Raw genomic sequence first — 13,521 nt, forward strand, 5'->3', positions numbered from 1 at the left:
GCATTGTAAAGTCCACTAATCGACCAAATAACCCGCAATAAATCCAAGCACCAATGAGCATACAAAGCTCAATAAAACTCTTCCAAGACAATGAAGCAACTCTGCTCAATATATGTTTGCATCAATTAAACATCCAAGGATCCATAATATCGGACCATAAGGCTAAGTAGCATCCAAGGTCGTAACGGAAAAAGCCAAATCAATGTCCAACTGCTCCACAAAAGTCCTCAAATGCAAGTCTTGTCAAGCCCAAATATCTGCCATACTATAGCCAAACCCAAAAGCCTCCAACAAGACATAAACCCACATGGGTAGCCTAGGCATAAGCAGTCATAAGTGGAATGCCAGCTGCAAATAAAAATGACAGTGGACCATAAAATTGAGCTCTACTTCTTGCTCAAAAGCATTCCGGGAGCAAAACGAACCATGTGGCATCATCCAAATACATCTGTACATAACCCCAAATAGCCGGGAGCATCCCGTGACCAATAGGCATAACCCAACTGTAGCACAAATAGCTTCAGCTCTGAAGTTTCCAGCAGTAAAGAAATGTCCAAAACTGAGCAAATAGTGGCTCAATCCAAGCTCAAAACCATAGGCATACTTTCCCATATGTATAGGCACCAACCGGGCATAATTGGGCATCAAATGACCATGTAACATAAGCATAAATGTAATTGACAGGGGACTGCCCTGTTTTGGGCTACCTGTGGACTGTGTAAAACAGCCAATGGCTGAGCAAATTCAGCCCCAAAAGCATCTCACATCATAGGCATACTTTCCCTGACATATAGGCATCATCCGAGGATAATTGGGCATCAAATGACCATCACATGTACCTCTAAAGATCAATGACAGGGTGCTGCCCTGTTTATGACAGTCCTAGGACTATTCAAACAGTCCATGGCTGAGCTAAATCAGCTCCAAGCTCAATGCTAACCATAAATATCAATGCCCAAACCCAAAGCCAAGTGTCGGGAGGCTTCAACAAGCCATAACCAAATTCTAGATAAAGTAAATGAGCTGGGGGCTGCTGTAAATGTCTAGGACAGGCTGAAATCAGGCCTGCTGCTGTTTATCCAGCCAAGAGGAGCTCAAGATCAAAGCCCCAAGTCATGTGTAAGTGCCCAAGCTCAATACCAATTGCCGGGGGGTCTCAATAGACCATAAACAAGTGCCATGTGGGTGAGGACTTCTGTAGATCTCTGTCATACTGGGAAAAACGTCTATCAACATGGCGTGATTGCACCAGCTATAGATATGGGGCTGGGGGGCTGCTACGAAGATTGCAAGTGGTGGGGGGGGGGGGGGTCTCCAAGGGGCCAAAGAAGGCCACTAATCAAGCCAAAGGTGGAGGGGAAGCTTCAAGCTTCATGGGCAAGCTCAACAATGGCTGCCATCTTCAAAAACCTGCTGTCTATGAAAATGGCTGAAGTGAAGATCTCATACCTCGTGTGGGAAAGGTTAGGATGAGGCCAGGAAGCGCTCGCAAAGGACTCACTATGATACCAGTTGAAGGGGATGCAATGGCAGTGGAGAAGGAGAAGAGGAAGATGTGGGAGAGAAGAGCACACACAATGTAGGTGCTGTCAAGAATGATATATGTATAATAGCCTTATCGCACTTTCATATTATATATGAATAAAGAATGGGCGGTCTATGTACATGGGTAGGCCTAGTGGCCTTTTACCTCAACAACTGGTATAAAAGTGCAATAAGACTGTTATATATATATATCATTCTTGACAGCACCTACATTGTGTGTGCTCTTCTCTCCCGCATCTTCCTCTTCTCCTTCTCCACTGCCATTGCATCCCCTTCACCTAGAGAGTTTCTATGTCCCATATGCCAAACGCTAATTTGGGAGGATCCATCCATCTATAAATAGACAGGCTGCCCACCATGCACCCTGCCCACCATGCAACCCATCCCCATTTTTGCAGTTCATGACTCTTCTTCAGATTTTCAGCCACCAGCCCACATCATTCAGTGGCTGTACAACTCTTGCGACTTTTGTCATGCCTTCCTTAGCTAGTGCTGACCTTGCTGCTGCCCTTTGGTTGTTGTGTTTATTGTTGTAGCAGGCTACAGAACTCCTCATCACTCTCTAGTAGCTGTTGTCTAGTCTTTGCTGCCAGTGATTAGCTGACATCACCTTCCAAGTGGTACACTACCATCTTTACTAGTTTCAGTCCTCCAGAGCTACATCACCAATATTGTCCCCCTTTGAAAGGGATGAGAGGTACGAGGGAACCGTCAGAGGAGATGGTGGGGATGGGATGGAACTTGTGGGATAAATGGTACACAATTGGGAACGGGTGCGACAATAGAAAGCTGCCTCAGAGGACCCTGCACAATGGAAGGGGAATGAAACATAGATAGCCCCCTCTCCTACCAACTTGTCACAAAAGTGGTTCCTGTATAGAAGAATCCTCAACCAAGATGGTGGGCTCAGTGGAGACAATGTGGGTTGTGAGTATAAGAAAGCCATAAATTGAGAGAAGAGGGAGGCCCAAGTTTGAAACTTATAAGGCCTTAGAAACGAAGCTCGAGGGATGGTGAGACAATAAAGGCAAGGTGCCAATACCATTAATAGGCACCTAAGAAATGTCACTAGGTGATGATACCCTTTGATGGATGGAGATCTTGCAACAAATGACCTTAGGGACTTATATGACTCGATGCACCATTGTCAATGTTGAATGAGCCAAGGTTCTCAAAAGCTGAGACGGTCGAAAAAGGCTCCTCCACCTAATAAATGTGTAGAAACACATACTCGGTGGTAATAGTGGGTGATGAAGTAGAGGTAGACGAAGGCTTCGATGTAGATCCACCCTTTGCTCTAGGATGAAGGTGAGGGTATTTTCCTTGGTACTTCTCCTCGGGTTGTGACAAAATTTGTATCAGAGTTGGAAGATGACTCCAACTTTTGCCTCTTTCCTTTCTTCTACTTGGCTTGTCCTATACTTGTAGATATGGCTACATAAGTATGGCCATGTGCATGGGCTCCGTAAGAATCTGTCTCATTGTGATGTGCATCCAGCTCAAGTTCCAAAGGGACTAGCTCCTCCCAAGTGAGAGACTCTTGGCTACAATAAGTGAGAAGACTGGTGGAGAACACATCATAGGTCAGTGATGGAAGATGTGAGAGAAATGTCACAGCTAGGTACTTCAAAGAAATATTCGTACCAAGGAATGAAAGCTCATCTCGTAGCTCCTCCATCCTATCCCTCAAGATACCTTGCCTCTCCTTATCTTCTCTGTATCTTTCTCATCATGGCTCCTCTGGCATCTCCTCTTGAGGTTAGTATGCACACATTCTTTACTTATCTATGCGTTTTATGTTGGAGACTTGTTGTGTTCAGCTTCATGTTTCTATGAGGATGCTATCTCTTGGTGCTTTAGATGTTCCAGTTTCAGAGAGGGGTGCCATACGACAGAAGAAGAAGTCTCAGTGCTATTTTTGTGGCAAGAAGGGGCACCTCCGAAAGGATTGCAAGACATTAGTAGCTCTACGATAGGAGTAGGAGTGGACGGTGACGACTCTCTTGGCGCATCTTCCTTAGCTCCAGGGCTAAGTTTAGGCTCTAGCTATGTGAACCCGATGATGGTTGCAGGGGCCTCCCTTCCAAGTTGCTAGTGTAGGTGAAGTAGTCATCCCTCACAACTCTTTAGTGCCAAAGAGGGAGTGTGAGAGGGTGGTGAGGTCGGATAGTTGTGCCTCATCTATAGAGGTGTACAAGTTCCAGAGAAGGATATCCCTGACGTATCAATTGAAGTATGGCAGGTTCAAATCTTGGAGTTGGGATTGACATCTAGGTTCATGATGTGTTGGTGTTTGATAGAGAGTCGGCTTGGCTCCTAGTTTGAGTTCACATGAGGGGACACTTTGGCAGGCCAAAGGTGGGGAATCCATGGTCACACATGTTTAGAGGAAGTTTTGACAGGCTAGTATTGTATGGTAATCTGAGACATTGTTGACAGAGATTGAGAGCTGCTATGATTCTCCTCTGTTTTCAAGAGCTGGTACGATCCACATTGACTTTAGATTCTCTTTGAGGTTCCTTGGTGGTGGGTTGACTACTCGCTACTTGGATATCCATGGTTCTTTTTTGGTGGTTATTGTTGTATGGGCTATGATGGGTTATTATTATTGTATCATTATATTGTAGTAGATCACACATGATCTTAGAGAGGGTTAGGAGATATGTTAGTTCATGTGTGAGTCTGTGCATGCCATTTAAGAGTGGGCACATTGTACTCATTTTAGGCATTTTTGTTGTTGTTTTATGCCAGTTTTTGGCATTTATTATGCGAGTCAGCCAACAAGACCAACATTTATTTGAGGCCTATTTCATGCCTATATATTGGGGCTCCTCCTCCTCCATCATTGTCAATTACCACCTTCAAGTTCTGGTGGAGAGAGGGAGTTGGTACTAGTGCCTTGATAGCTAGTGACTCACGTTGGGTTTGTATTGTCTCTCATATCTTGGTATATGGATTCCATTTCTTGAGCATCTCTTTGCTTTTGAGTTCTCTATGCTGTGTTATTTTCTCTTGCAGTGTTTCTCCTTTTTGTCTCTTTTGTTAAGCAGTCTATTATAGCAGTTCTCCATGCTTCCATCATTGCATCCACTTTTGACAAGGTTGGGGTATAGGGACAGTAACAAAATCCCAAAGGTCACAATCATCAAGTATTGGGAATAAAGGCCCTCGTGCCTTTAAATGTGGTCGGGTGTGAACACACCCTTAGCACTTGTACTTACACATATATATCTATAAAAAAACCTAAAGGTACACACTCATCATTGTACCTAAAATCGTGCACACTCTTTGCTCTACTCTCTCTCACACTCTCTGTCTCTCTGTAACTACGGAACACCCACTGTCTCAATCTTCATGCCTAAGCCGTCACTACAAACTGGTATCAGAGCATTGGTAATGGTGTTCGCGTTTCTCAAGAAGTGCGAATTAGGTTTGCACAAAAGAAGAAGCTTGCTTCTACACAGCAATCGACAGTTGAGGTGACGTGTACAAGTGTCAGGTCCAAGACTGGCAGGTTGTGACAGACGACAGGTCCAAGCGTTAGGTCCAAGACTAGCAGTGCGTGACAGACGATAGCTTTGCGATAAGGCCCGGTGAGTGGATAGTCAACAGGCGTGCTACAAGCGTGCTATAGTTGACAATTGTGCTACAGTTGACATGCGTGTTATAGTCGATAGGCGTGCTATAGTCGATCGCCGCGCAATGGGCGACGAGGGCAGCAGTCGGCGTGTGACGGTCTAGCGCGTGATGGGGCAGCAGTTGGTGGGACAGGTCTAGCACGTGGCGGAATGGTCGAACGGGGTCAACGGATCCCATTACATCTTTCAAAAAAAAAAGAGGAAAAATCTTTTCTTTAAAATCTCCTTTGAATTTGCCTCCTCTCCTTCCGATGTTCGCGCGCACAAGCACAGTGTGTAAATTTGTGTAAGTTTAGGCCCAGAAATTTGGGCCTTTTCTTGAATTTGGGGATCTCAACGCAGAATTGGACAATTTGACTCAGAAATTGCAAAGTTGGTGTACATTTAAATGCTGGGGAATTTTTGGGCTTTTCACATTTTAGTGAAATTCTTTTAATTTCACTGAAATTAGTGCACGCAAGACTTGGAAAATTTGGGGATTTGTCCAGATTAGGTGCGAGCAAGATGCAACAGTGATATCTGTCTCAGAAATTACAGGAATTTGTGACATTTTGTCCCCGACATTTAGGGATTTTAATGTACATGCACAAATTGGGCTGAAATTTACCCAATTTCTTGACATTTATGCACATTGGATCCTGTGCAATTTTGGGCTTTTGCAGTTTGGGCAAAATTTGTGCACCATTTGGTCATTCTATGTACATGCAGGTTCAATTTCATGCAATTTGGACATCAACACTTGGTTAAATTTGGGGGTTTTACTGAAATTGCTCTATTCTAGCAAAATTGACCTGTTCTTTGCATGACAGAGAAAATGCAGATGTGTGGTTGATGCTTTGAGCACAAAAATTTTGGGGCTTTTGACCGTTGGTGTCAAATTTTATGCCCGTGGGTACATGTACAACAGAAATTGTAGCTAAAAATTTGGGATTTCTCATGTAATGTGATGTATATGCCCTTGGAACAGCTGTAATCAGTTGTGGAATGCTGTAGCACATGGTTTGGTGCTTCTGAAAATTTAATTACAGATCTGAAATCTGTGCTTCTACGTGGTCATCAATTGCTGGTTGGTACTTGTTTGTACCTTGGTCACTTGGGTGACAGTTTGGGCTTGCATTTGCTGATTTTTTGGTCACATTTGGGCTGAAAATCATGGCTGGCAGCAGTGACAACAGTAATCTCATGCACATAAAGAACCTTGAAGGAGTATATAACTTTGCAATTTGGCAAAAGCAGTGCTACGATATCGTGTTGCAAAAGCAGCAGGCAAAGCCGATTAAAACCAAAGGGGCAAAGCCCAGAGACATGGAACATGAAGATTGGGATGAATTAAATGAGCTTGCATGCTCAACCATCGAGCTATTGATTTCTGATGCCTTGCTGTTTAACATTGAGGTACACATTGTCTTTTTAAAGTTGCTTTCATTATTCATAAATCATAATTAGAATTTTCAAGTCATGATTCATCTCTCCCCGAAGCTTTTATAATTTGTGCCATGTATGATGTGCTTGTAGGTGGGCCCGTTGAATGTGGTGCAAGTTGTGACCGACAATGCATCCAATTGTTAGTGCATGGGCCGTTTGCTTGAGGCCGAGTTTCCTTCGATCATGTGGACTCCATGTGCAAGTCATTGTTTGGACTTGCTCATGGAGGACATTGGGAAGCTAAATTGGGTGAAGAGGGTGGTACACAAGGCTATATTTGTTGTCACCTTCTTCACGGTGAAGGTGAAGGTGCTTGCGATATCTCGGGAGCATAGCAAACTTGAGTTGAAGAAGCCTTCTTCAACTTGGTTTTCTTATATGTGGTTATTGTTGGAGCAGCTTTATGAGGTGCGGTCTGCCCTACGCCAAACAGTGGTGTCCACTCTATGGAATGAGTGGGATGAGCATGAGACAGAGGAGGCGAAAGCCATGCATCGGGTGTGTCTTGATGAGCAGTTTTGGCAGAAAGTCCGTGCCATTGTGATTGCCGTGACTCCCTTTTATAGGGTGTTGCACATGATTGATTGTGAGGGGTCCACCATGAGCCTTCTCGTTCACTTCTTTAGAGCGGCATTGGTGGAGGTACGGGCTTGCACGATGATCACAGATTCTCAGCGTGTATACATCATAGAGATAGCAGAGAGGAGATGGGCATGGATGCATAGGCCCATCCATGGTTTTGCAGCATTGGTACTTCTGGTCTACAAGTCGCCAGCGATCATGGATGATTGAGAGCTCCGGTCAGATCAGCTTGCATATTTGACTTGTGTGGTCCCCATAGATGACCACAACACAGTCCTAGAGGAGCTTGGATGCTATGCAGATCAGAGAGGACATGTGGCATTTTCTTCTTCCACTTGTTGGAGAAGGGAGTCACTTGTAAAGTCTTTATTTTGGTGGCAAAATTTTGGATATGCGCTGGAGACTTTTCAGCCCTTGGCCATGAGAGTCCTTGCGCAGGATTGCTCTTCGGGTGCATGTGGGAGAGACTGGAGTGACAGGTCCATCCTACGGCAAGGTAGTCCCATAGAACTGGGAGGCTTCTCACAAAATTTTACCGTCTTCGATCTTGTTAACCTCATATTTGTAGGGGTAGGGGAGGGTTTGGGTAACCCACACCCTCCCAATGCCATCTAGCACAATCGATGGTTAGTCTCGCAATAGGATTCATGGCTCCAACTTCAGAAGAAAGAATAGGTTCCAAACCAAATATGTATTTATTCAACTTGGCACTATCGGAGACCCCATGAACATACATCGAGAGGTTCAAAAACTGATTTGAGTACTCTCTAACCGAGAGACCACGTTGCTCAAGTGCATACCACTTTTTCTCTAACCGCTCTTTTTCAATAGGGGAAACAAAGACTTGCCATGATGAGTATGGGTAGTCCAAAGCAGGTAAATACCTAACCATAAAATGATAAGTCAAGTTTAATTTTTAAATTTGTTGGTTTCAACTTGTTACTTTATAGTATTATACTCAGCAATTTAGTATTTATAATCTATTATCTTATGTGCATTGTGTAGGTGAATGTTGATACATTGCCTAGGGAGCCATCATTTGATGATGATGGTAACCTTATTAGTGAGGATGAGTATGAGAGTGCCTCATCATTCGATGACGAGGAGTCATCTTCAAACTCTCTTGATGAGCACTCAGATGATGATGATGATGATGATGCTGATGATAGTGATGCCTCATGAGTCATCCTAGCCTCTAGGCCTCAGCTCTCTCGAGTCTCACCTTTTTGTATCTACTTAGTACTATCACTGATGATTGTATCCAGTTTCACTCATTGATGATTGTATGATGTATCCAGTATACTGTATCGTTGCCCGCATGTTTGCTGGTCGCATGTGATTGCGAGGGCTTTTTACCTCATGTATTCTACATATTTTGCAATGACACTGCTAGTTTTACTTTAAACATGTGTTCTATTATTTATATATTTAAAAAAAATGAAGTTCAATTTTTTTTCATACTAATATTATACCGTACCTTATAAAATCTTAAGGTATCATTTAGTACCGTATCATATCGTACCTTTCGTACTTGACAACTATGTCTCCATCCATTAGAGATTCCTTTGGGAAAATGGGAGAGTATCTCCATGGACTTTATTGTCGGGTTACCCAGGACACAGAGGGGGCATGACTCTGTGTGGGTGATTGTGGATAGGTTAACCAAAATGGCTAGGTTTAGTCCAACATCAACTGATGTTAAAACACCAGAATTGGCTAGATTGTTCATAGAGAACATATACCGATTGTATGGCCTTCTGGTAAATATAGTTTCTGATCGGGATAGAAAATTTGATAGTCAATTTTGGCGTGGTGTATTTAGGAAGTTGGATACTAAACTTAGCATGAGCACGGCGGAGCACCCGCAAACTAATGGGCAAACTGAAAGGGTTAACCAAATCCTTGAAGATATGTTGAGAGCATATGTAAGTAAAAGGAAGACTAATTGGGAAGAGTATTTACCAATAGCAGAGTTTGCATATAATAGTGCCTAACATGAGAGCGAGTAAGCACTTTAAGAAAAGGTTTTCCAATTTACAGTTAGACCTTCCAAGTATCATTTTCGAGGACGAAATTGATTCTTAAGGGGGAGGAAATGTTACATTAATGAATGTAACTTATGGGGAAATAGCACGAGAGGTGACCGTCTAGGGGCCTTGGGCGCCTGTATGGGGTCGGGGGGCTTAGGAAGTAAGTGGGAACAAGGCCTTAAGTAAGTGAGTTATAAATTAGTATAACCCTTTAGAAATCGACTTCTGGCATTATTCTACGCACGCTTCTTCCTGCATCTTCCTGAGCGAGGCTGGGAGGTGAATCTGAAGGCTCTTGTGCTTGCTTACACCTTTGCTACCGCAAATTAGGGTTCCCTTACAAATAGCCCCATAAAATAGGACAGGTCGGCCATAATTATTGGCCGATTGTACACAAACCAGGCGGACTGCCTGGCAACAGCACGTGGCACTTGCAATAGATGCGCTGACTGCCTGCACTTGAGAATCCACCCAGCGCTGCCACATGGCAAGTGTCCAACTGCCCATGACTAACTGAAACTGGCCGAACTGACATACGAGAGTGCACAATTGTAGGCAATTGCTTTAGAATGCCTAGATTGACAAGAAATGCATATAATTTGCCCATCTTTGAGGAATGCTTGTCTAGGGGATGACCATATCTCTAACAACCCAGTGCACACTAATCACCTTTCTATGAATGGCGGGCCGAGACACAAGATTCCAAGTGCCATTCCGCTCAATAGCATCCAACTCTTGCTCCATTGCCTTCTTTCAATGTTGTGATTGCAAAGCCTCCTTCATGGAGATGTGCTTCCTATCTTGTATGGCACATTTCATCAAACAATAGTTAGTACAAACAAGCTCAGTGGTATGCACCTGGTTCTTGTGAGACCTTTATGGACCATCTTGTGGCTGCTACTCCTCAAGGACTCCCTCTATCCTTTAATCACGGAGTGTATCTCGAGTCCAACGAGGAGTCGTCCGGATCTCTCCTCGTTGTGCTCCATTTGTTAAAGTCTTTGGAACATCCACTGGCTGCGGCTCAATTGGGAAAGTCAGTAGAGAAGTAGTATCCTCATTCGAAGATGAAGCATCCTAAGAGGCGTGGGCTCCAAAGGTACAGTTGATAGCACCCAACTATCTTACGGATCCCAAGTACAGGGTACTCCTCACCCCCCCTGAGGTTGGAACCTCCTCAAACCAAACATCTTGACTCATGTAGACATCTTGCTCAACAACATCATACAAGCCGTAACCCTAGGATTGTGAGCTGTAGCCCACAAACACCTGTCTTTGGGAAGCCGCTTCAAATTTATCATGCAATGTCTTCAGGATATGGTCATAGGCGTTACACCCAAAAACCTTGAGATAAGAAACATCAGGTGTAGACCCAAAATATGCCTCATAAGGTATCATACCAACAATGGCTCAAGTGGGGGATCAATTAAGGATGTGGATTGCAGTAGCCAAAGGCTCAGCTTAGAGACACTGAGGTGTTTGTTTATGCTCCATCATGGTGCGAGCCATCTCAATCACACTTCGGTTCTTTTGCTCCAACATGCTATTATCTTGAGTCGTGTTTGTGTTTTCAAACTCTTGCTGGATACCATGATCTACACAAGACCTAGTAAGCTCATTAGAAACAAATTGTCCTTCCTTATCCGATTGTAGCGTCTTTAGTTTCCAGCCCGATGGGTTCTCCTGAAAAAGTAACCAATCCTTGAAGTGGGAGAAAGCCTCCAACTTCAGCTGCAAGAAATAGGCCCATGTCATCTTGCTAAAATCGTCCATAATCAGCATGAAATACAAGCTTCCCTTAAGGGACTCCATTTGCATAGATCCACAAAGATATGTAGAAACAAGCTCCAAGGGTGCTGAAGATCACCTCAAAGCCTTGTTGGGAATGACATCATGATGTTGTTTTCCATGAATGCAAGATAGATATGGCTGTTGGCTCACCGAAATGTGCGGCATACCTTGAACAAGTTGTCCCCTAGATGCCTTTTGAAGGTAATCATAAATTAGGTGGCCAAATCAAGCATGCCAGACCTTGGACTGTGTCTGAGAGGTAAGAAGAAGAGAAGTTAAGGTAGAAGGAGACATGAACTTGTAGTCTCCATTCTCCTCGTACCCGGCAGTAAGTACCTATCTCGATCCACGATTAAGAATTCGAAAGGAATCCTTATCAAACTCAACCAAAAGGCTGAGGGCACAAATCTTGTGCACTGAAAGCAAATGGTATCCCAAGCTTGGCACATAAAGCACCTATGAAGTTTGGGCACCACCCTACCCATTTGGAATAAGTTGCACGTTACTCCTCCCTTGAATAGGAATAGAAGAGCTATTGCGAATTAGAATTTGCCCATGCGAAGGCCGCAAATGGACAACACTTGTAGCAGCAGGAGTCATGTGCCGTGAGGCACCATTGTCAACAATCTACTCACAAGAGTCTGGGGCTGTCTACATAGTATTAGAAGCCCTAGGGGTCAATGCCTCAACCACCTCCAAGTGGAGGAAGTCAGTTGATGAGGGAGCAACCACCACTCTTGAATCCTTTGAAGACTTCTCCTTCTCCTTCTCCTTCTACTTCTTCTCCTTGTCGGGACAATTCTTTTTCCAGTGACCTGACTTGCCATAGGATAAGTGGACTCCTTTTCCTTGTCCCTCTTTGGTTTATTATCCTTCTTCTTTTGGTCCTTCCCCTTCTTTTGAGAGGATTGACATGTCAATGCCTTCGATTTGAAAGTATTCTACCCTTTTAATTGCTCCTCCTGGTCCAAAACCATAGGAACCGTCTCCTCCCAATGAAGAGTCTTTGTTTGCCCTGAAGCAATCAAAGCGAAACAAAATGTAGTGAATCTAGGCGGTAACTGCGGAAGGAGCGTTATGGCCATGTCTTCAGAAGTGATCACCTTCCCCGCGTTCTACACTTGTATTTGTAGCTTTCCTAGCTTGTTTATATGCTCCCGCATAGAAGATGATTTGTTGACACTCAAGGTCCTCATCCGTATCTCCAAAGAAAGAGGTTCATAACGGTCATTCTATTGTAAATTTGATCAAGTTCTAGCCATATCTCCCTAGCCATCGTCAGGTGCTCTATATGGGGATTCTGGTTGTAGTGTATGGAAGAAAGAGAAACAAATGGATGCGGGCATTCAATTTGTCCCAATATACATGAGCCTTTGTGAGCTCCAAATGGTTTGTTGTAGAAAGTTTGGACTCGTCTCTTGATGAAGGATGGTCGATAGTCTCCATCACAAGCTTTGCCAAATCATAGGACTCCAATCTGGCAAGTATCATAATGTGCCAAATGCAATGGTTCTCACCATAGAGCTTTTGATCTAATGGAAGAGCTGGTAGGACGGTGTCCATGATCACTTAAAATTGTGTCGGCCTTAGAAGACATCTTCACCTACAATGCCTGCAAAAACACAAAAAGCAGCCCTCTTTGAATATGCAAATGCAGCTTTCTAGGGCTTTTTTCCGCTCGTCCCACTCCTCCTTCACTCGCCAAAAGCGACGAAAAGGTAAAATCTGCAGTTGAAGGCTGAAAATGCAGCCTTCCTCCTTCTTGAACAGCAAAAATTGGCAGCACATTCAGCAACTTTGCTCCTTTCTTGCATGGCCATGCTCCTCTCAGCCATGTGTTGATGTGCAGCTGTCGTGCTCGCCCTCGAATGCTGAAAACACAGCCTTGTGTTGCACTAAAACCTTCCCTTTAGGTTTGCCCACGATCAGTCAGTCTTTGTATGCTGCTTTGATACCATGTCAGAGTGCAGCGGTGCGGAAGCGTATGACCAAGATTGAGAGATAGAGTGAAAACACACACACACACACACACACACACAAACATAGCCAAACTCAAGGGTCTTTTGCATTGGCAGTTAGATTTTGTGCATCGTGCTGATCTTCTCCCTAGGGAGGATTTAGGTCCTTGGCATACAGCAATCTTTACTGCTTCTTTGCCGTGACTTTTGTACTCCTTTAGCTATTTGATCTTCTATGAAGTGAGGTTATGCATGATGGCCTAGAGCCATCATGCATCTTGTAATCATGTAATCTTGTACTTTTTTTGTCATTAATACAATAACCTATTATGAAAAAAAGAGATAGAGAGAGAGAGAAAACAACATAGAAGATCTGCAAATGACGAATGCTGAAGGATGAATGCAGATATGTACATGGGTGCAATGCGTATGTCTACATATCTCCACCTTGACGATCTCAAGGGCTGTGAACCTTCAAGTGTGTGCAGCAATCTCCATGATCAGCAACCTGGAATCCTGCTATCAGAGAATGATGAAAAAATGTGTGGGCTG

At 43.8% G+C, this 13,521-nt stretch overlaps 2 protein-coding genes across 2 annotated transcripts in view; both read left to right on the top strand.

Annotated features, from left to right (window-relative positions):
* Positions 1-13,521, top strand: part of LOC148020566 (uncharacterized) — a 131,685-nt gene that overhangs the window by 25,086 nt on the left and 93,078 nt on the right. The gene's annotated exons all lie outside the window — the stretch shown is intronic.
* On the top strand, positions 6,756-7,740 carry LOC148020567 (uncharacterized). Its single transcript, XM_087699485.1, has one exon. The coding sequence runs from the start codon at positions 6,756-6,758 to the stop codon at positions 7,398-7,400; it is 645 nt and encodes a 214-aa protein (XP_087555611.1). The 3' UTR covers positions 7,401-7,740.

Source organism: Lygodium microphyllum, chromosome 18, assembly GCF_053477565.2.
Source record: "Lygodium microphyllum isolate KBCC chromosome 18, Lygodium_microphyllum_v1.1.10, whole genome shotgun sequence".
NCBI lineage: Eukaryota > Viridiplantae > Streptophyta > Polypodiopsida > Schizaeales > Lygodiaceae > Lygodium > Lygodium microphyllum.